Genomic DNA, 24,145 nt, shown 5'->3' with positions numbered 1-24,145 from the left:
CCGCTCCGGCGGGAAGGTAAACGGCGTTTCCGTGCACTGCTCTGGTTCTCCAGAAGCGCCTTAGTCATGCCGGCCACATGACCCGGAAGCTGTACACCAGCCCTTGGCCAATAAAGCAAGATGAGCGCCGCAACCCCAGAGTTGGTCACGACTGGACCTAATGGTCAGGGGTCCCTTTACCTTTTTACATAGAACCAAAATGGTTCTCCACCCTGGATTAGGGGATGATTGGCCTACTAGAGTTGCCACTACTGCAGTGATGAGGAACCCCAGGCCTGGGGGGGCCAAATGTTGTCTCTCCCCTCCCACATGCTTCTCTACCTGGCCTGTGGGACTCTCCCATACCAACTAGAGCTGAGCCCCTCATCAGTTGTCCTTCTGGCGTATTTTTGACTGGCTGGAATGTGTCCTCGAGCTCTTATAATGCTTCTTCCTTACCTCGATGGGAGTGTAGAGATATGTATGTGTAGAAACTAGCCTACCGTACAAAGGTAAAAGTCACCTTCATTTTTGCCCTTGGACCCTCCCACCACAGGTACGTGGCCCAAGAAGGTTGCCCAGAAGAGAATGCAGCCGTCCAGCTAAAAAGCTCCCACCCCCCTGCTCTGCTGTGTAGTTATGGCTGGAAGTGAACTTTGACAAAACTGCAACCTCCATGAAAAGTAGTTTGGCCTCTGTGGGTATCAAACGCTTGCTGTTGCAAAGGCCACCTGGACCAAATCAAGAACAGAAGTTCCTTTTGGAAGATGTCCCTAGCTGGAGGATTGAACATGAATGGGTTTTTTTTGGGGGGGGGGAGTGAGATGCCTGCAGGTTCTATTACTGGGAGCAAGAAAATGAATTTGAAGCATTTAATTTACTTTGCATCACTTAGGTTGCTTCTGAGTGTCACGTTTTCAAAGATGCTTCTTCCCACCCCCTGCTTTTTGCTTTCATTCCAGAGAGGATTGACAGAGTCACACAGGAAACTGTGATCTATTTTTCTGTCCCTGCATTGTCTATGCCCTGCATCAGGGAGCCATCTATGATTCTATGTGGCCCATCTCCAGATGTTGAGGAACTACAGCATCTGTCACCCTTCTCCATTGGCCATAGTTGCTGAGGGCTGATGGGAGTTGGAGTCCAGCAATACCTGAAGGTTCCCCAGGTTCCCCAGCCTTGGCCTACACTGATTGGCGGCAGCTGTCCATGGTCTCTCCCACTACATACGTGATCATTACCGAAGCAGTTTGGGATTGAACCTGGGGCATGTATTCTGCTGCTGAACCATGACCCTTCCCTAACTGGGGTGGGGGGACTGTTGTTTGACAAATCAATCTGGTAATGTCCACGTGCCCAATCCTGCACTCAGCAAACCCACAGCAGTGGAGAATAGCCCTGCCATTATGCTCTTCCTGTCCTGTCTGAGTTCCTGGAGGAGGAATCTTCTTGGTAGTGAGGGACTTCTTGGTAGTGGCACCCACGCTGTGGAACATCCCTTCTGGCGGTTCCCTCCCTGTGAGAAGCCAAGTTACAGGGAACCAGGCAGAGGGCCTTCTCGGTAGTTGCACCCGCCCCGTGGAACACCCTCCCACCAGATGTCAAAGAGAACAACAACTACCAGACTTTTAGAAGACATCTGAAGGCAGCCCTGTTTAGGGAAGCTTTTCATGTTTAATAGACTATTTTAATATTCTGTTGGAAGCCGCCCAGAGTGGCTGGGGAAACCCAGCCAGATGGGTGGAGTATAAATATTATTATTATTATTATTATTATTATTATTATTATTATTATTATCCCTCCCACCAGATGTCAAGGAGATAAGTACAACTTTTAGAGGACACCTGAAGCCCTGTATTGGGAAGTTCTGAATGTTTGATGCTTTATTACGCTTTTATCTTTGTTGGAAGCCGCTCAGGTTGGCTAGCGCAACCCAAGCAGATGAGCGGGGTACAAATAATAAAATCTTTATTATTATCAAGCTAAACTTGCTGAATTGCTCAAGGCTCAGCCTGCATCTGGGTCCTTTGTGAACCTTTGGCTGGAATGGCTTTGTGTCAGCTGGACTCTGACCACTGTGTTTGTATCTGAACTGGAATCTGGAGTAGGAGGAAAGGAACTACACTTGATTCTGAACCAACAGCCTGTCCCTCAGCGATCCCTATAGCTCCAGGGAATTGGGATGGTTCTTTTTGTTTTGGGAACATAGGAAGCTTCCTTATACTGACTCAGACCATTGACCCAGGCCTAGCTCAGCGTTGTTAATGCCAGGGATTGAATTTGGGACCTTCTGCATACGAAGCCTGTGTTCTGCCTCTGAGCTATGGCACACCTTGCTTCGCACGCAAAGGAAGACAGGTCTGCTGTTCTGCAGCTGCCTTGAGAGCCGCTGGAACTCCAAGGCCGGAGTTAACCTCCTACCAGGGTTAAGGAGGCTGCTAGTGATGGATGGCTTCGTTTATTCATAAGCAGGCCACCCTTGGTCTAGAGCAGTAGATTGGGAAACTGAAACCCAGCTCATCACTCCCTGTTCCAGGCAGGCTACAGCACTCCGCAGACTCTTCCAATTATCGCCAGCCAGCTGGAGTATCCGGAGAGGAGCCAGGGCCACCCAGAGCTTCCCAGCTGCCCCCTTATGTTGTGAGGCTGGTGCCTCAGCTCCATTCTGTGTGGTTGCTACCTTTTGCATTGCAGAACAATGCCAAGAGCTGACGGGGGAGCCCATCCCACAATGTCATCTCTGGTCATGCATTCCCAGGAAACCGCTCCATTGTCCTCCTTCTGCTACCACCCGTCACCATGAAAAATTCTCCAACAAAGACCACGGGTGGCTCAAGCCTCATCCTTGTAGCCATCTTCTTTTTAAATGGCTATGGTGTGCAAAGCCACCCACAAAATGGCATTTGGAGGGATGACACCGAACCAAACCGGCCTCAAAGTTGATAGGACAAGAGACAAGGAGACCGACAGCAGAGGGAGCTAGCGCCAATGACAGGTGGAGCTGACCGATTCCAGTTTTGTTCCCAACCTTCTCATTAAGCCACACAAAGGCAGCGAGGAGGAGGGAGTTAACAGCCAGGGCCACCCCTTAAATTGGTTGTAAGAAAGCAGATAGGTCTGTTCTGATGAATTACAATCCACCTTGGCATGAATGAACGTCAGAAGCTGCTTTAGTCAGACCATTAGTACATCTAGCTCAGTATTGCTGACACTGTCCGACAGCAGCCCTCCTAGGTTTCAGGCACAAGTTTATCCCATTCTTTCACTATATTGCGTGAGAGTAGTGGCCCATCTAGTTCAGTATAGTCTGCACTGACTGGCAGAGGCTTTCTGGGGTTTGGGGCAGGAACCTCTCCCAGTCATTCCCAGAGACTGAAAAGCAGATGCTCTACAGGTAAGCTACGACCCTTCCCCAAATTTGCCTTTCAGATTGTTGAGAAAAGCAAGTTACATTTTTGACTAGGGGGGGGGGCTTTAGCAGCCTTCAGACCCATTGTACAGGTTTTTAATTCTGCTGTTGTTGTTTTTAAGGAAGTCTTTGTAGTAGAGGCAACTGTGGCATCTTTTTCAGTGAGTACTGTGAAGCCTGTTAGGTTTTTAAGAGGATGAAGGAAGAGGGAATAAGGGATCTTTGAGACTAAGGTTAGCCTCTTCCGCTCGTGACTGAGGGAGTGGGGCTGCTGGTCTGAGTCAGGATGATGCTGCAGAGCCGAAAACATGAGGAGCAGGAGGGCCAGTGTCAACGCTGTTTCATGTCAAGAAAAACAAATCCCTCAGCTAATTTCACTTGGAACTCTTTTTTTTAACAGTCAACATAAATAAAAGAAAAAGCAAATCCTGGAGCAGGCTGACATTTACAAGGGTCACTCTTCAAGCGATGTGTCCAGGAACGCTAATCATACATGCTGATCTCGGTTGCCTTTCTTGGCTGTTGTCCTAGCTGGATCCGTGCGGGAAGCCTGACAAGTGTCCTGCTGGCAGCCACATCACCAGACTCATCCTGAAAAGCGAGAGAGAGCGCCTCAACTTGAGGAGCTGCATTCTCATACCCAGCCTGGCAAGTTTTGTGAGCAGGAAACGGAGCGCGGGACTGTCCAAAAAAAATGCCATTCCGTTGAATGGGGAAAGGGGTGGCATCCCATTGAAAACACCACTCTTCCTAAAGTTAGAAGCTGACTTCTACCTAGGCCAATGTTTCCCGAACTTGGGTCTCCAGCTGTTTTTGGACTACAATTCCCATCGCCCCTGACCACTGCTCTTGCTAGCTGGGGATGATGGGAGTTGTAGTCCAGCTGGAGACCCAGGTTTGGGAAACACTAGCTCAATATCTACGCCAGCCTTCCCCAACCTGGTGTTCTGACTCCAACTCCCACAAGCCCCGGCCATTTGGCCATGCTGATGGCAACTGGATGTCCAAAAACATCTGGAGAACATCAGGCTTTGAAAAGGCTGGCCTGTGTTGACTGGCAGTGGCTCTCCACAGTTTCCAGGAGTCTTTCCTAGCTCTTGACCGGAGAGGCCAGGGATTGAACCGGGGATGTTGTTTATGCTGAGCACATGCTTTGCATGAGGCAGTGATGGCCACCAACTTGAGTGACTTTAAAGGAGGATTAGACAAATTGATGGAGTAAGGTTATCAGTGGTGTTCTACCTCCACTGCCAGAGGCAATATGCCTCTGAATACCAGTTGCCGAGAACTGCAAGTTGGGAGAGTTGCTGTGGAACTCAGGTCCTCCTTGGGACCTTCCCACTGGGGCATCTGATTGGCCACTGTGAGAACAGGATGCTGGAGTATGATAAGCCTTTGACCTGATCTGTCAATGGCTTCCCCACTGCTAGGGTTAATGAAGGGGCATAAACCTTGTGGTTGTCCCTGACTTCAAGAGCATGACTATTAAGGATGTGTCGTCCTCATAGGAGCATTCAGCCATACATTTAGAATCATAGAATCATAGAGTTGGAAGAGACCACAAGGGCCATCGGGTCCAACCCCCTGCCAAGCAGGAAACACCATCAGAGCACTCCTGACATATGGTTGTCAAGCCTCTGCTTAAAGACCTCCAAAGAAGGAGACTCCACCACACTCCTTGGCAGCAAATTCCACTATCGAACAGCTCTTACTGTCAGGAAGTTCTTCCTAATGTTTAGGTGGAATCTTCTTTCCTGCAGTTTGGATCCATTGCTCCGTGTCCGCTTCTCTGGAGCAATTTGGATTGGCGCTTAAACTGGAGATGTTCAGAATGTAGATTTTTTTAAAAAAAGGAGGGCTAGCTTCTCCTTAGGGACGTAGGTGGCGCTGTGGGTTAAACCACAGAGCCTAGGACTTGCCAATCAGAAGGTCGGCGGTTCGAATCCCCGTGACGGGGTGAGCTCCTGTTGCTCGGTCCCTGCTCCTACCCACCTAGCAGTTCGAAAGCACGCCAAAATGCAAGTAGATAAATAGGTACCACTCTGGCGGGAAGCTAAACAGCGTTTCCGTGTGCTGCTCTGGTTCACCAGAAGCAACTTAGTCATGCTGGCCACGTGACCCAGAAGCTGTACACTGGCTCACTCGGCCAGTAAAGCGAGATGAGCGCCGCAACCCCAGAGTCGTCCGCAACTGGACCTAACGGACAGGGGTCCCTTTACCTTTACCTTCTCCTTCCGTGCCATGAATCACACAGGGCAAATTCCACAACATCTATCACTCACCTAGTGGCGAGTCTGCCGGAGGCCGAATGCCGGATGTATCCAACGGGTATCCAGACTTTTATAAAACGTGCAGTAAGAAAGCATCATTTGCTAAAAGGCTGCTGATAATAGCGCAGGGATGCTTTTCAGCTCCCTTCTTTGCACACCCGCAGAAAACAAGCAGAATTGGCTTCTGCCACAAGTCAAGAGAGTCCACAGGGAAGGCTGCGGATGGGGCAGGATGTTGGGTCCAAAGCAAGCTTCTGCCTCCTTCTCCCTCCTGGCAGAGAGAGAGAGAGAGCAAAGGGGCCCATTCCGGGCAATCGGCTTGGTTCCCAACAACTGAATTTGCTGCTGTGTCGTTCAGCGGCCAAAATATTCCAGCCGGACCTCATCTGGAGCTTGTTCCAGTGACCACAGCACTCCCCCGCCACATCACTGCCACAGCAGAGACAGCCTTGAATGTGTGCCTGCATCCCCCCCCCCTAACCTTTCCCCTCACTCTGTTAGGAAGAAGAAAAATGCGAGGCCCATAGAGCAAAAGAAAAAAGTGCTCTGCTCATCCACCAATCCTACAAACTGTCCCAGAATCAAGCAGCAGGAGGTTGGGTGGTGGTGCTTTTCATGGGACTTTGGCTGCCTTATTAAGCACATGTCCCCGAGACAAATGGGCATAGAGGTCCCCTATTGTATAGCAGTGGCAGGTAGGAGACTTACTGTATGTCTCATCTCAGAAGCAAGGCCCATCCACTCCAGTGGTATTGACTCCTATGTACTTATAGACCCAAAGAATTGTAGAGTTGGAAGGGACCATGAGGGTCATCTACCTCAACCCCCTGCAATGCAGAAATCTTTTGCCCACCGTAGGGCTCGAATCCATGACGCTGAGGCTAAGAGTCTTGTGCTCTACCAACTGAGCTGTCTCAGCTTGCCCTCTGTCATGGACTGCCGTCAGGTGGCTTGCGGAGATTGGTTGTATCCAATGCTAGCCCTGCTCGGAGTGGAGCCATTGAAGTGAATGACCCGACTAGGGTTTAGGCTGCTCAGTAAAGATGGATCCAACCTTTAGATGGGAAAGCAGTGGCCCTTAAGATCTTGCTAGACTCCAACTCCCATCATCCTTGACTTTTGGCCATATTGGCTGGTGCCGATGGGAGTTGGGAGTCCAAAAACATCCGGAGGGGCCACAGCTTTCCCCAGCCCTGCTTTAGATTTTCTGCTTCCACATGGGTGCATTTTCGAGGTGGACACAGATTTCTTCATCTACAACCAAATCTTCTGTCTGGTAAGACTGGTCCTCACCGGTTCCTCTCTTCCTGTTCCACCAGCATCTACCTATTAATTTGTCCCATGTGGGTAGCAAGTACCTCCTGCTGATCACTACCTGGTCTGTCTGTGGCATCTTTGTTTGCCTTTAATATGTACCAGGGAAAGAAAGCAATGAGCCCAGTCCAGTTTGGACAGCAGTTCCATGGTTCTGCTGTGGAAAGTGCACTTTTGATTGATTGTGCAGGGCAGGTAAGCCTCCTACCCATATTTTATTCAAGTTGGCACCCCTGACTGTAACTGTAAGTGGGGTCAGGTGGTGCCTCTGTGCATGTGCAAAGTACCCTTCCCACACTCTGCCCAGGCCCCACCCCTCACTGGCTCTGTTCTATAACCTCATCAAAGGCAGTGTGCCCTTGAACTGTGATAAAACCTCTCTCTTACCTGGATAGAGGGCAGAGAGGGCATCCAATCACACTTGCTTTTGCCACTCTCACCACTAGCACGAGACCCCGAAAGACTGGCCATAAGGAGAATATAGCCCCAGGCTGAAAAAGGTTCCTCACCCCTGGTCTAGGATCTACAACAGGTATAGGAAAAGCTTTGGCCCCACAGGTGTTTTGGATAAACTACAACTCCCATCATTCCTGGCCATAGCTCATGCTTGCTTGGGCTGATGGGAGTTGTAGTTCAGCAACATCTGCATGGCGAAAGGTTCCCCACATGTGATCTACATACAGAGTCCTGGCTTAGATTAACCCCCCTCCCCCAGCAAGTATTACAAATAGCCCTGGGAGTCGGGGTGGGGTGGAGGAGATAAGGAAGCTTATCTACAAGGCAGTGTTAGAAACTGAGATATCAAAGCTAGGAGCTTAATGGCACCTTACACCTAGGTTATGGGCGCAACAATGTCTAGGCGCACTTTTTTATAACAAGAATACAAAGCTGAAAATGAATGAACCGCAGCTAAAATATGTTCATTTTTCACATGGTCTGGTCCTTCCCCTGCCCACCCCCCCCCTAATATTCTTAAGAGGGTCTCTTCTCCAGTCTTCAGAAAGTAGCTGGAAGTGGGGAGGCAGGAAAAGGTCCTCCTTTCCTCCCACTCTGCAGTTTTAATCTGAAATCTTAGGCACAGTACAGCGCCCAGCGCTCAGAAACTGCTCACACTAATGAAATTCCCTGTTGCAAAGTGCGCCTAGAACAATGGGAGTTTTGAACAGTGCTACAAGGGTTTGTGACTCACAGGTCGCAAACCTCATTCTGCACAAACCCTATAGAAGTGACCCACAATGATGCAAGAGTTCATTTTGATGAGACATGTCCTGGAAGATGTCTTGGCAGATTGCACCCCGCGTTTATTATGTGGGGAGATGCAGGAAGGAAGGGGGACGTTGCCCTTTAGATGATCTGCCTCAGACGCCCCCCAACCCAACCCCAACGTCTTCCTGGTGGAAAAGCAGTTGCATCCAAAATCGTTCCATAACACCACATTTTCTCTTTTTTAATTGCCCCCCCCCCCAGATCAGCCACTAGTCTCAAACATGCATTGTTGCAAAGGGCGATTTGTTCCAGGCGTGACCTTTCCTTTCCATTTTAGGTCTGTAGGTGGAGGCAGGAGGGTCTCCGGGTGATGCAGGTGTGGGGGGGCGCACTTTCCCCCCCAGCACCATGGAGCAGAGCAAACCCCCGTCCTTCACCCCCGCCCCCCAAAGCCAGGAGGAAAGGTTTCTGGTTCTGGGCAATAAATACAGCAGGCCAAAGAGGACAATGACGACGTTGAAAAATAAAAAAGACAATCCCTATTGGAACTTTTAAATATTTTTCCTTAAAAAAAAAATCTGTTTCCCTTTGAAGCGTCTCCCAAGCGGGGCAACCCCGAAGAAGCGGTCTCTGGGCCCTGCTCTGGCCACGGAGTCTGCTCTGCCCACGTCACCGGCAGGTGTGCATCTCTGCCACGCGGTGGCACTGTTTACACTTGACAAAGCAACACCAGTGGAACTTGCAGCTGCACCGCTCCACTACCTCCACCTCGTCCGTGTGGAAGCCTCGGCCGCAGCACATCAGCTCGCAGCCGTCGATGGCCTTGGAAGTCTTGTTGCAGTGCCTGCCACTGGTGCCCAGGACGCCGTTCCTCAAGTCGTGCTCGCAGAAGTCGGGGCTGGAGTCCAGGTAGACCAGGTCCTCGTCCGTGTGGGGCTTGAACTGGGAGTTCTTGGGGACTAGCACCTTGGTGGAGCCCACCTTCCGCTGCTCAACCTCCGTGGCCCCGTCAAACTTCTCCTTCAGCACGTTGCCCACCTTGCGGAAGGGGGGCATGGCCTTCCAGCAGGTCTTCACCTCGCACGAGCCGGACACGCCGTGGCACTTGCACTCCACCCGCATGTGGTTCAGGATGGCCTGGGTGGGGAAGGAGCATAAATTCATTTACAGTCATACCTCTTGTTACATCCGCTTCATGTTACGTTCTTTCAGGATACGTCCCGCGGCGACCTGGAAGTACCAGAAAGGGTTACTTCCAGGTTTCGCCGCTTGCGCATGCGCGCAAAATGACATCACGCACAGGCACAGAAGTGATGAATCACAACCTGTGCACGCGCAGACGCAGGTTGCATTCTGTTCATGTTGCGAACGGGGCTCCGGAACGGATCCTGTTCGCAACCAGAGGTACCACAAACACGTTCCTTTCTTCCTTTCGTTCTTTAACCCCCCCCCCCCCCATAAAACAAGACACGAACAACAAAGCTGAATGTAGGGAGATTCGGGGCAGGTTCATTCAGCAAATGGTTCAGCAGCAGAACCTGCTCCTGCAGGTAGCAGTGATGACCACCAGTTTGGATCAAGAGAGGATTAGAGAAATTCATGGAGGGCAAGGCTAGCAATGGCTGCTAGTCACAATGTGCTGCAAGCCGCCCAGAGTGGTGAGGGAAACCCAGCCAGGTGGGCGGGTTATATATATTAAAATTATTACTATTATTAAATCCGCTATCATCAACCTCCACTGAATACCAGTTGCAGGGATTTGCAGTTAGGCAGTTAGTCCTGTTATGCTCAGATCCTGCTTGCGGGATTCCTATCAAGGGCACTTGGTTGGCTACTTTGAGAACAGGATGCCTGACTAGTTGGGCCTCCAGATCCGACAGGCTCTTCTTATGTTTTCAACTGTCTTTAATTGTTGTTGTTTTAAATTATATATGAAACTGCTTTTATTGCTAATGGGTTTTTTGTGTTTGTGTGAAATGGCTTCAAGATATTTCAGGGAAAGAGATTCGTAAATGGAATTACACAAACTGCAAACACTTTAGGATTTCGAGGCAGGTGACATCCACTACCCATATGTCAGTGGGAGTGCGATGAGGGAAGTACTTTTTTTCTGAGGGAAAAAGTGGGGGAACTCAATATGAAGCTTGTTTGTTTATTGAGCCCCAATTGCAGTGGCATACCCCCCACACCGGTAGTGTCTGATTAATAAATACAAACAGACAATGTTCTGGATTAGAAAGGGCCACAACTTTATTGATTACAGATATTGGTGGATTTTTGGCTCAGGCATTGGGTGTATATCCGTTCCAGTCCCCCAGACACCCCAAGTTCCTGCTTAAAAAAACAAAACAACCCTTGATGGTGGAGAAATGAAATATACCAAATGTACTGAGAGTAAAAGTTAGTCCACATCTGCTAATGCTTCTCCACGGAAAGACAGAAGATATCCCCCCCCCAAACATGGCAGCTATTTTAGTTTCTTGCCAGTTCTGCAAGCTTTTTTAAACGTTGCATTGTTCACTTGGCCATGAGTGACATGGTAGGGCAACACAGTCTTAACCGACCCGATGCCCTGCCTATGTGTTGGACTACAATTCCCATCAGCTGTTGCTGGCTGGAAAGCTTTGGGGCCCAGAAAGAGAAGAGGTGATTCAAACGCACAGAGGAGGGCAACACAGAGTGCTCATTCTTCCTCTGGCGTTTGAAAAGGTTGACCAGCTGTTTCCCACACGTTCAAGTTTCTCTCTGCAGATTTAAGGGCTAGAAACTTGTACTCTTCCAAAAGACAGCAAGCGCAGGAAGCAGTGTGCGGCTGCCCCACTCCTTGCCTCAGGAAACAAGATGCACAAGCCTGCTGCTCTTACCTTCCTCCCGGCTTCGTTGTTATGAAGGTTCATGAGCGCCCTGCTGGAGGAAGCCCCTTTGCTCCTCTCCCTGACGTCAACGAAGGACTGAGAGAAGGCCACTCCGTAGGCAATGTTGTCGGAACAGCCGGACCACTGGAAGCCTAGAGCAAGGAGGCAAAGGAAAACAAAGGGCAGCACTTAAGTGGGGAGGACAGCATGACTCATTCCACAGCGCTGCAGCCCAATGGCAAGAGAGGGACTCCCTCCCTCTTTCTCCTCTGGGAGGCTACAGGGCAGGGGTGGGGAAACTCAAATGTGCCCCCCAGGCCTCTATCTGGCCCTCAGGACTCCCCCAGGCAACACCTCCTGTCTTCAGGAGACGCCCCATAGAGGCCCTGTTCTGTGCACACCACGATGCTTTTGCATGTCTTGAATGTGTCCTTGAATTGTGACACTGCCCCTTGCATGCCTAGGGGTGATGGAAGTTGCAGTCCACCAACAGCTGGGGAACCAAGTTTGAGAAAAGCTCATCTACGCCAACAGTGGCCTTCCAGATGACGATAATAATTTTATCATATATATGCTGCCCATCTGACGGTGTTGCCCTAGCCACTCTGGGTGGCTTCCAGCAAAACACAAAAACACAATAAAACATCAAACATTAAAAACTTCCCTATCCAGGGTTGCCTTCAGATGTCTTCCAAAAAGTCATATAGTTGTTTATCTCCTTGACATCTGACGGGAAGGCGTTCCCCACATGGCGGGCACCATTACCGAGAAGGGCCTCTACTTGGTTCGCTGTAACCTCACAGTGAGGGAACAGCCAGAAGGCCCTCGGAGATGGACCTCCATGTTCGGGCTGAACGATTGGGATGGAGACCCTCCTTCAGGTATACTGGGCTGAAGCTGTTTAGGGCTTTAAAGGTCAGCACCAACACTTTGAATTGTGCTTGGAAACGTATTGGGAGCCAATGTAGGTCTTTTAGGACCAGTGTTATAGGGTCCTAGCTGCCACATTGTGGATTATTTGTAGTTTCCAAGTCACCTTCAAAGGTAGCCCCATGTAGAGCGCATTGCAGATATCCTGGAATACCAACTCCCACCAGGTCTAGCCAGCATAGTCAGTGGTGAGGGCAGATGGGAGTTGTAGTCCAGTGACATCTGGAGCAGGGAAGTTGGAATATTCCAGTGGAGGTGGCAATGGGGGCAGAAATTGCCAACGTTTGCTTATTATGTCCCATATCCAGAAAGGATATAAGTTGAGTGAACAATAGCCAGCATCTGCTGTTGCTGTCATTTTCAGTCTGCAAAACAACGCGTAATTGCTGTTCCTTTGCACATACAGGGATTGGGGTGGAGTAGCACAACAGCAACACCATTTATATAAGCAGTTACATATAATGCACAATTTGGGCACAGCAGACAGCACAGCAAACAACGCAACTTTGGGTGGAATGGAAACAGCGCCGCATGCGACAAACTTGGCGCAGAGCGGAAAACGTCCTGATGTCCCTGCTCTGGAGGGCTGTCGGCCGCCCACCCCTTCAGTGGTCCTTCCTCCACCCCCTGAACTCCCACTCATGTACTTACCCTGAGGGCTGACCCCATGGACCGTGCGGTCGCACCCGCATTTGTCGAGTTCCCCGCTGCTGCATGCCCTCGTCACGGCAAAGGCAACACCAGCAGAGGAAATTGCATACACAAAGGCAGCCTCCCGTGTCCCTGGTGGAGAAAGCAGAGAAGAAGAATAGAATTGTGGCATTGAAAAGGGACCCAAGGTATCATCTAGTCCAGGATTCCTCAAACTCGGCCCTCCAGAGTTTTGAGACTACAATTCCCATCATCCCTGACCACTGGTCCTGCTAGCCTGGGATCATGGGAGCTGTAGGCCAAAAACATCTGGGGGGCTGAGTTTGAGGAAACCTGATCTAGTCCAACCCCCAAAAGAGGCACGAGTTAGCGCATAACCTGTGCTTGGGTGAGTGGAACTCAGCAGTGTTTTAGGGGACAAACCTACATGTTACACGGATCTGGCCAAATGGCTCGTTGCTCTGCACAAGCCCTTCACCAACCTGGTGCCCTCGTACTGATAGGAGCTGTAGACCAGAACATCTGGAGGACAGCAAGCTGGCAAAAGCTGTTCTGCACAAAACCTGCTTGTTTATCTGCTTATCTCTCTGCTTGCTATTCATCTTTGCATTGCTGTTGTTGGGCGAAAGATGCACAGCCCCCTTTTGAAAACAAAACAAAGCATGGCGAGCAATGGTCTTCCTTGCACAGAGATGTAGTCCATGGGTGAAACTGAGGTTTATTTATTTACTTAACCTCTGTTTTACCCACGGACTGCATCTATGTGCAAGGAAGGCACTAGAACTTCAGTCTGCACAAAAAGACAACACTACCCAAACCTCTGAGTTCATTGGCCCCTTAATGAGCAAACAAACAAACAAACAAACTAATAATAATAATAATAATAATAATAATAATAATAATAATAATATATTTATACCCTGCCCACTCTGGGTGGCTCCTAACAGAATATTAAAAACACGACATAACATCACACATTAAAAACTTCCATAAACAGGGCTTGCCATGGGCCCCAAATTCTTAGGAAGGCAAATAAAACAAAGTCAACAAATATCAGTATATGACCAGCTTCTATTAATCATCAAATCACTTTGCTTTTATATCTTCGAAGGAGGGAAATGGTGGTGGTAGAATTTTTTCTTCCGACACTATAAAAAAAGTGAAACTCTGCACCTGCACACAAATTATTTAGCAACGAAGCAGCAGCCTCAAAATGCAGTTGTATTGTGGAATATTCGTATACAGAGGTTCCTCATTGGCAAAGGAAGTAAACTCTATTTCTGAGGCAAATAGTTCATTAATTAGTATTGCAGCATCCCTTGTGAACTAGGGGCAGCTGGGGCTCATCAACCTGGGAAGGTAGTTCATCTGGGAGAAGGGAAACTCTGATCTGAACCTGCGCTGCTTCACGGGATATCTTCGGGAGAAGAAAAGGCTGCGGAATAAACCCGACACAAATTGGGAGTGGACTCCCTAAGACGGTTGGATGGCACCTTGTACGCCTCCTTCCAGCAACTCCTGCAGCCAAGCTGGTGCCAAACATTGCACTGCTTTCCTTGGGACCACATTAGTGAGACCGAGAGGGGGGTCTTGTCTGGGCAGCCCAGGACCTCCACGCTTGCACCCTGGGGAGGTCACTTAGATGTTGTTAACATGGCAATTTGACTTCACCCAAAGAGGCGCGCTCCATCATCTCTACACCGCAAGCCAGTGTGGTGTAGTGGTTAAGAGCGGTAGACTCGTAATCTGGGGAACCGGGTTCGCGTCTCCGCTCCTCCACATGCAGCTGCTGGGTGACCTTGGGCCAGTCACACTTCTCTGAAGTCTCTCAGCCCCACTCACCTCACAGAGTGTTTGTTGTGGGGGAGGAAGGGAAAGGAGAACGTGAGCCGCTTTGAGACTCCTTTGGGTAGTGATAAAGCGGGATATCAAATCTAAACTCTTCTTGTTTCAAGACAGACGGATGTCAACAACAATACCTTGTGAGCTGCTTTTTCATGCCAGCCCCTTTTTGAACCTTAGGTCTGCTTTCACTCCTGGCACAGTCCCATCGACACGGGGTGGGGGTGGGCAATGCCGACCGCTTTGGGAAACGAGTGTTCTGACAGTTCCTAACTCTGTTAATTGCTAACTCTTAAACCAGGGACCAGCAAACTTTTTCAGCCAGGGGCTGGTCCACTGTCCCTCAGACCTTGTGGTGGGCTGGACTATTTTTTTTGGGGGGGGAATGAACAAATTCCTATGCCCCACAAATAACCCAGAGATGCATTTTAAAGCGCACATTCTAGTCATGTACAGTGGTACCTCGGGTTACATACCCTTCAGGTTACATACTCCGCTAACCCAGAAATAGTACCTCAGGTTAAGAACTTTGCTTCAGGGTGAGAACAGAAATCATGCTCCGGCAGCGCAGCGACAGCAGGAGGCCCCATTGGCTAAAGTAGTCTTCAGGTTAAGAACAGTTTCAGGTTAAGAACAGACCTCCGGAACGAATTAAGTACTTAACCCGAGGTACCACTGTAAAAACACGCTGATTCCTGGACCGTCCACGGGCTGGATTGAGAAGGCGAATGGGCCGCATCCGGTCCCTGGGCCTTAGTTTGCCTACCTGTGTCTTAAACCTTTCCTTCTCTACCATGGTTCCAGACCCAGCCTGTATGCTTACTTGCTGCGTCAGTATTTGAACCCGTGCGGTTCCAATTAAAGCCTAGCAATTAAACACACGCACACACCCCTGTCCAAAACTCCTCTCAGTAGAGTCCAAACTCCTCTCTAATACTCTTTCTGCTCTGCTCCCAGGCTGGGAACATCTACCAAGCCAGGCTGAGAACTCCTCTTATTGCTTTCTGTCTGCAACTTTGCAAAAGCAGGAGGTGGAGGAAGAGAAGAAGAAGAAGAGGTGAAGCTATGTTGGTGGCTGTGTGTGTTCTTCTTTCTACCTCCCCCCCCCCAGTCACCCTCATGTGGGTAGGTGCATGCGGGTGGAGTTAACGAAAGAGGAATATTGGTTTAGCAGTTCTCAATTATGTCTTGCAACACTCCGTCCCTGCCAAGGGGTGGTTAGACTGGAACAGACCCTTCTGTCTTGGAAGATCCTGGCACAGGCCCCACTGAGAGGCCTTTGCTCCATTCTCACAGCCCCAAACAGCCAGCAGGGAAGGACACAAATGCCCTTGAACACACACACACACACACACACACACACACACACACACACACACACACTCCCCAATCCCAGAGCCTCAACAGGAGAGAGGGGTGTCTGGGAAGGGGGGTGGGCGCAGAGAAATAAAATGTCCCGGCGGTCAGGACGGCTCAGGCACCAGAGACTCAAAGCAACTAAGCGACCTCCGAGTTAATCGAGGTTAATAGCAGGCCTAGCGTCCGTGGGTTTCGCTCTGTGGCCGCCCGAGAGGGAGACGACTTCACTCGTTGGTATTTCTGGCATTTCCAGGGCGAAACCTTTGCAAGCACAAATCTTCAGCCCTGCTCTGAAGACGGCCGGAGGAAAGTTAAATAAGGAGGCGCAGCGGTGGCGAGGATGGCAACCTGAGTGTGGGTGGGTAGCTGTAAGGTGGGGGGCAGTTCACAGAGAACGGCAGAGGCCTCTGGGTTGTTGTTTTGTGTGTGTGTGTGTGGTGTGTGTGTGTATATAACTGAGCACCTGAAGGATGCCCCCAAACCAATCCCAGACCTTAATCCTGGACCTTTGAACCCTTGTACAAATTCATGGGAGGTTGAATGGTCTGATTTGGTAGCTATCAGCTGTGCCGGTGAAACAGAACCTCCACACCCAGGTGCAGTCTACCTTGGAATCCAGAGTGCTGCAAACAGGTGACAGGAGGAGTCTGCCGCCTTCGTGCCCCGCTTGTGAGCCCCTTTCCCAGAGGACCCTGCTTGGCTGCTGTATCTAGCGCATCTGAACTATGAGACTCCTGAGCGGGGGTGTGGGGGGGCGCTACCTTGTGGTCCCGCATGTGTTGCTGGACTCTAATTCCCACCAGCCCCACTCAGCATGGACAATGGCCAGAGATGCTTGGATATTAATCCTGCCTATCTTCAACTTTGTAATGCATAGGACTCCAGCAAAACTTCGCCAGAAGGAAATTACAAATGCAGACAACTGCTGGAGATGTGGATGTAAAAATGTGAACTTAGTACATATCATGATTAACTGCCCGATGATAAGATCATTTTGGTACGAGGTGAGGATATATATAGCAAGAGTAATGAAAAGAAATTGTTATTTAGGGGATTTGAATTTGATTCTAAATTATATACCGAAAACGTGGGAGATTACAAGGGGTAAAAAAGAAGAAGGATGTACCGTGCCATGTTAGAAGCAAAGAAACTTGTTTTGATGAATTGGAAGAGCCGCAAAAAGATCCCATTGAGCACATGGATTGACAATATGGGCAGACTAGTTACATACGAACAAATTGCATATTGATGCAAATTAAGAAGGGATAAATATGAAGAAATCTGGAAGGAATACTTAAGTGATAAGGCGGAAAGTGGTGGGAAGTAGGGGGAGGAGAGGTGGGGAAATATTGTCAAGAAGGTGTAGTTATAGGTATATCAGTACTCAAATCTGAATTGTTAAATTGTGTTATTAGTGTTATTGTGGTTTTCGTTGTATGTGTTTTTTGTGGTTGCTGTTTGTACTGAAAAAATGATTAATTTTTTTTAAATAAAAAAAACCCTTTGTATATTGCATAATGCTGGGATGGTTGGTCAGTTACGTATCCTACGCATTGAATTGCATTATTTATTTATTTTTTAAAAAACAATTTTAACTGTGAATCACCACCTTGAAGGCCGGGGTGGGGGGTGTGGCGCTTTGGCCCTGAAAGCCTTTATAGAAGTATGCCTCCCCCCTAATACATATAAACTTTCCTCCCAATCTTGCTATGTCCCAGATGTCTGCATCTCTCCTAAACAACCTGCTTCTTTAAAACAGGATAGCTGTTGCCTGAGTCAGACCATTGATTAGAACTGGGCGATATCAGCTTTTCAACATTGCGGTGCATCGCCAGCCAAACATCGCAGTTTGGCAATATACTGCGATGTTGCAAAAACAAGATGCATGGGCCTCTGCCCGAGAGACACCGGGTGAAACTGCCCTAGTTCTCACCTCAAGGCAGTTTTCCCCAGACTTGCAGGCTGGGATAATGCAGTTTGTTCGCACTGCTCAACTGGAGGGAGGGAAGGTTCCCCCCCATCTGAAATAGCCCCAGTGCTCTTGCCGCTTATGCGTGAACCGCAAGAACATCAGGGCTCCTTTAACTGCTCACTGCGATGTGCAGCAACCACACTCTCCCCAGCTTAGCAGTTTCACAGAGCCCCCACCCTGCTGCCAGCTTGCGGGAGCCAGTGCCAGGCTGGGGGCTCCTTTAACTGCTCGACTGAGGCAAGGGCAGCTGAACACTCCTCAGTTGAGCAGTTTAAGGATTCAGAGGGAGAAACAAGCTGTATCAGCGCCTCACCGATACAGCTTGTTTCTCACTCTCCGTTGTATGAGGGCAGAGTGTGATGGCGGTTTCACTCCGCGATATATCGCTGCTGAAACCGCCGCTGCTTCTGAGTCTCTCTGCTAGGAGCACTGCTGGAGGAAAGAAGTCTGGTCCTGGGCGATATATCAACATATCGCCCAAGCCTACCATTGGTCCAGCTATTTCGTATTTTCCACGCTGACCGACTGCCGCTCTCCAAGGTTTCTGGCAGGGGACATTTTCAGCTCTACCTGGAAACGACAGGGATTGGACCTGGGAGCCATTGCAAGCAAAGCAGGTGCTTTTACAACTGTGCCATGGCCCTTCTATTAATAAAAAGCCAAGACGCCAGTCCTCATGATTCTGAGAAAAGCTTGCTTAAACAGGGAGACGCCTCACCCCAAGGCAGACCATCGGGCCCATCTAGCTCACCGACTTGCGACAGCTCTCCAGGGTTGTCGAACAGGGGTATCTCTCAGCCTGGGGACTGAACCCAGGACTTTCTGCATGCAAAGGGGAGGCTCTGTCACTGAGCTATGGTCCTCCCACTACCCAGGGAACCTTCTGCATGTGGCCCAATGCACCCAAAGGGGGGAAACCTCACCTTGTGTCACCACTTTCCCAAAGACTGGCAGGCTGTCCAGCATGGAGCAGTTCCAACGGCGGTTGCGGAACTGGAACTGGCACTCCTCAATGGCCAGCTGTGCCCCCCGGCGCACCGAGTCCATGACCTCCAAGTTCCTCTTGCACATCTGCACCTGCCGCTGGATCAGACCCTTCAGCTTCTCGCAGGTCTCTTCCTCAGAGATACTTCCCACAGAAGAGAGCTTTGCCAAATATCTGCTAGGACGATATGGGGATGGGGAGAGAAGGGAGGAGGAACAAGGACAACAATGAAGTGAGCAGTGGATCCTGGCCACCCAACAGCAAACCCAGTAGCCAAGGACCATTGCATTTTTTTTGCACTGAGCATGCAGGTTTTAAGAAATGCAAATAGCAGCAGGGGTGTAAAGATCATTTAACCCTTTCCTCCATTGCTGTGGCCCAACGGCTTTGCCTACAGAAAGTCTCAGGTCTGATCCCTGGAATCACAGAACTGGAAGGGCACCCTTCCAGTTATCTAGCACAACCATCAGTAATCTTCATGGAGGAGTGGGATATATATACTCTGAAGCGGGGGCAGAGAACCTTTTCAGCTCCACGGGCCAGGAGCTTATCAGGATCGGCCTCCTGAGGGCGAATTTGACAAGTGGGTGAGGCTGCTCAGCTGTCAATCAACTGATGTCCCAAATGACATCAGGTGCAAGGTGCTCTGAAGTCCTCAAGGTTTTTTTGTTTTTATTTTTGCATGGAATCTTGCAAAACTGAGCAGGATTCAAACCCCGGCCCATCAGGTCTTGAGCAAAAAAGGGGTTAAATCCTGCTGTGTTGGCTGCGTGCCCCATCTGTTCCCTAAGGGAAAAAGGTGCACACATCCAATTCAGGGTTTAACCTTGCCCTCCTGCCCCATCAGATGACATCACAAACCAAGTCAGCTGATGGGCAGGCAAGGTTTGTGGTTTCTGACAAATGGCCTCAGGGCTTTCCAAGATGGGCCCATGGGATGGAGAAACCCCATCCTGCCAAAGGGAGTTATAGCAATAATGATCAGAATCGCAACAGACAGGAGGGGTACATAACCGTTGCTGCAATCCTGATGAAAATCCCTTATCTGAAGGTATTGCTTGCTTTGTGGGGAGAACCCCTCTCTGTTTCCCCCTTCCATATCTGTTGTGATTCTGATAATTATCAGTATAGCCCCTGCCTCATCTGATGCTCTTTTGCATCCCCCCCCCAAAACTTGCACGTTAAATGCAAAGGCACCCATAACGTCACATCTGCTTTGGCCCCCAACTCTTGCCCATACAACTTCATTCTCTTTAAAATACCACCCATATTTTGCTCAAAGAGCTCCCCATGGTGGCTAGCCACATAAGATCATTCCAAACTCTAGTAAAATACATTGGAAATACCCACAAAAAGAAAAGAAAAATCCACAAAACAGCAGCAGGAAAACGAAAAAGCAGCCATGGCTACTCCATCTCTGACCCTGTCTCCAAACGCTTAGTGCAAAGAAGCTGCCACCACCAGCTTTGAAAAGGTTAAAATAAAAGTGAGTCACATACATCACGTTGCCTAAAGAATCCTGGGAACTGTAGTTTACCCCACACAGAGCTATAACCCCCAGCACTCTGATCAAACTACAGTTCCCAGGATTCTTTGGGGGAAACGATGCGCTCTAAGTGTGCTTGAAATATATAGGGTGTGTGCAGCCATGCATGCAGCCAGCTCACATTTTGCTGCTTAGCGTAAAGGAACATAGGAAGCTGCCTTAGACGGAGTCATCCTGATAGTCCATTTAGCCCCGTAATGCCTACACTGACTGGCAGTGGCACTCCAAGGTTTTGGGCAGGGGCCTCACCCAGCCCAGCTAGAGACGCTGGGGCTTGAACCTGGGGCTCTTTTGTTTGCAAAGCGGGGCCGTGCCGCTGAGATACAGCCTTTCCCCACTGCAAATACATGCACAGTGGTACCTTGGTTCTCAAATGCCTTGGTTCCCAAACGCTGAAAACCTGGAAGTAAGTGTTCCAGTTTTCAAATGTTTCTCGGAAGCCGAATGTCCGACACGGCAGTTGTTTCTGGGGCGCCTGAACCAATCAGAAGCTGCGCCTTGGTTTTCGAACATTTCAAAAGTCAAATGGACTTCCAGAATGGATTAAGTTTTGTGCTTTTGCTATTTATTTTGCATTTTTGTTTTTGAGGCTTTTTCGGCTAATTTGTTTTTGTGACTGTGTGGAACCCAGTTGAGCTACTGATTGATTGATTGTGTGACTGTAGAAATGGATAAAAGCCCCCCCCCCATTCAAACAATGACTATCATCAGTACAGGTAAGAATTTTTTCAAATTTAAATTTTATCATCTACAATACTGTCTTATCTGTTTTATAGTATAGTGCATTGATTATTGCTTTCATTTTATGGATCAATGGTCTCGTTAGATAGTAAAATCCATGTTAAATTGCTGTTTTAGGGGTTGTTTTTAAAAGTCTGGAACAGATTAATCCGTTTTGCATTACTTTCTATGGGAAAGTGCACCTTAGTTTTGGAACACTTTGGTTTTGGAATGGACTTCCGGAATGGATTAAGTTTGAGAACCAAGGTAGCACTGTACAGAAGTTGACTCAACTGGCAGCTAAATGCTACCCCCAGGACTTGCAGTGAGGTAGACTGCTCCACTGCACCCAGGCCAGCAGGCTAACTTAGGGAATAAAGGCCACACACCTCTGACTTCAGACAGCAAGATGCTATTGCCTGTCCACTCCCTGCCAACACCCAGTGCTTGCATTTGCCTAACAGCAGGGCCGGCTCTGCAAAGAGCTCTCCATGGGGATGGGCACCTGACCAGTCACCCCAAAAAGATTTCATCAGCACCCCACGCTTAAACCATTACTGTCACAAGAACGAAAGAGAAGTTCTAAAAGCAAAGATTACGATAACCACCTGCCAAGGGAGTGGATCGCTGTGAAACCACGACAATTTCTTTTTGACAAATAAAAAGTTGCAAATTGTTTTATTACATTTTCATCCTGCCGTTCCCCCATACGCTACTGAAAAAGCTCAAGCTGACATACATAGTTCCTCCCATTTCGCCCTTGCAACAATTCTGAGAGGTAAGGCGAAGCCCTGAATGTATGACTGGCCCAACGTCACCTTGGCTGGGCAAGCACTTGAACCCAGAGCTCCCTGATACTAGGATGACCTTTTGCTGATTACGTCACCCTTGCCTTTCCCCCCGGGTAACTGTTTCGAGGTACTGCCTGGAGAGGCCTGCCACAATCCTGCACCCTGCTTGCGTGGAAGTAAACCCCACTGAACTCAATGGGACTTACTTCTGAAGAGCGGTGAACAGGATTGCACCATGAGCCAGGAAGTGAAGCGCTTTGTGGATGCCAGGAATCTCCCCAGCAAATTGCCCACACTGCTCTGCTTCCTAACAAATGACTCTGTCATGAAATAAAAAAGGAAGACTGGCACCAACACCATGGCACTCTTTTAATCCAGGGATGGGGAACCTCACCCCCAGGAGCCAAATGTGGCCCTCCAAACCTCTGTCTGGCACTTGAGAGTCCCCACAGGCCACACCCTCTTGCAACCCTGCTTTTCACTCTTCTGGAGTGTTTTCTGCCTTGTTGGAAGGTGTCCTTCAACTCTCATAATGAAAATATCATCCCCCCCCCAACCTTCTCCGTCCCTCTTTCTCCCCCCCCCCTTTGCCCCCATGACAATAGTGTTTCATACTGAATGTATACAAACTGAAAAAAAAGGCTTTATGGCTTGAAAGTGGAGACGCAATACAATGGTACCTCTGGTTAAGTACTTAATTCATTCCGGAGGTCTGTTCTTAACCTGAAACTGTTCTTAACCTGAAGCACCACTTTAGCTAATGGGGCCTCCCGCTGCTGCTGCGCCACTGCTGCACAATTTCTGTTCTTATCCTGAAGCAAAGTTCTTAACCCGAGGTAATATTTCTGGGTTAGCGGAGTCTGTAACCTGAAGCGTCTGTAACTTGAAGCATATGTAACCCGAGGTACCACTGTATGTACTTTCTCTTGTTTATTTGTTTGTTTTGTACCACAAATCTTTAATAAAAAAATAATACTTATTGTTCCCTGGATAGTGAGGAGGAGTGTGTATAGAAACTAGCTTAGGTAAAGGTAAAGGGACCCCTGACCGTTAGGTCCAGTCACGGACAACTCTGGAGTTGTGGCGCTCATCTCGCTCTATAGGCTGAGGGAGCTGGCGTACAGCTTCCAGGTCATGTGGCCAGCATGACTAAGCTGCTTCTGGCAAACCAGAGCAGAGCATGGAAACGCCGTTTACCTTCCCGCCGGAGCGATACATATTTATCTACTTGCACTTTGATGTGCTTTTGAACTGCTAGGTTGGCAGGAGCAGGGACCGAGCAACGGGAGCTCACCCCGTTGTGGGGATTCGAACCGCCGACCTTCTGATCGGCAAGTCCTAGGCTCTGTGGTTTAACCCACAGCGCCACCGCGTCCCTTAGAAACTAGCTTAGTGTACAGAATAATATTTGCATCCATTGCTCCACCCACTTTGGGCCTCTGCTGCTGCCCACCACTGGCTTGTGGCCCTTGAAAGGTTGTGCAGAAAGGGATGTGGCCCCCGGGCTGAGAAAGGTACCTCAGCCCTTGGCTAGTCAACTCATTTCACGGGCTTCGTTTTACAAAGCAGAAATAGACCCAAGCTTCCTACTTCCTCTTGCCACGGGATAGTGGCCTGACTCAACTCGAGTTCAAAAAGCTGTTGCAAGAGCTAGATGCTTTTGCAAAAACATCACCCCGCTTTGAGCACTGGCCCATCGCTGTTCAAGAGCTTCTTTTGCTGGTCTTGCCAGTTCCCCTTGTACTTCACCACTTTGGGTGCTAGAGGGCGCCAGGATCCCTTCCCCCGACATCCCACAGGCCCCAGAAGTCAAGAGGTGTAGTGTTTACGTTCCACCCCGAAGCATGCAAAAGAAAGTGTATCTGCACGACACACTCCTATCCTAGAATGCCACTCCTTAGCATCACACACTATTCCAAACTGCGCCGCTTTCAGCGCTCTGCTGGTTAGGAAGAAATTCAATTCTGTCCACATTTAAAAGCGAAGCTACTGAATTTACACTTTCTGAAACAACAGACAAAGAGAAATGCACACTTCTAAATGCACACGCCTCCAGACTTGCAGTGGAGTTCTCCAACCAAGTAATGCATGCAAAATATATATAGGCAACAGTCAAGTGTGCGTAAAAATGCATATATTAGTGAAAAAGGCATTGGAAAATGCATTGGGGCGCATTCAGCTAAACTGGTGCACTAGTAGAAGCCAGAGCAAGGGCTCTTGCTAGTGCGGTGGGGATTTTCCCTCCCCTCCCCTCTCCTCCCCACACATATCCCCCCAAATCTGCTCTGGAGAGTCAGGAGAAGCCCCAGAACCGCA

At 49.2% G+C, this 24,145-nt stretch overlaps 1 protein-coding gene across 1 annotated transcript in view; it reads right to left on the bottom strand.

The window, feature by feature from the left end:
• Positions 1-8,243: 8,243 nt before the first annotated feature.
• Positions 8,244-24,145, bottom strand: part of WNT4 (Wnt family member 4) — a 51,306-nt gene continuing 35,404 nt past the window's right edge. Inside the window, exons 2-5 of the mRNA XM_053400599.1 lie at positions 18,711-18,946; positions 12,615-12,746; positions 11,043-11,185; positions 8,244-9,315 (exon numbers count right to left, since the gene is read on the bottom strand). Coding sequence (XP_053256574.1) covers positions 8,848-9,315; positions 11,043-11,185; positions 12,615-12,746; positions 18,711-18,946 — 979 coding nt within the window. The 3' untranslated portion in view covers positions 8,244-8,847. The remainder of the gene's footprint in view (positions 9,316-11,042; positions 11,186-12,614; positions 12,747-18,710; positions 18,947-24,145) is intronic.

Source organism: Podarcis raffonei, chromosome 8 (assembly GCF_027172205.1).
Source record: "Podarcis raffonei isolate rPodRaf1 chromosome 8, rPodRaf1.pri, whole genome shotgun sequence".
Taxonomy (NCBI): Eukaryota; Metazoa; Chordata; class Lepidosauria; order Squamata; family Lacertidae; genus Podarcis; species Podarcis raffonei.
Note: the sequence above shows the minus strand (reverse complement) of the source record. Positions and strands in the feature narration are given on the sequence as shown.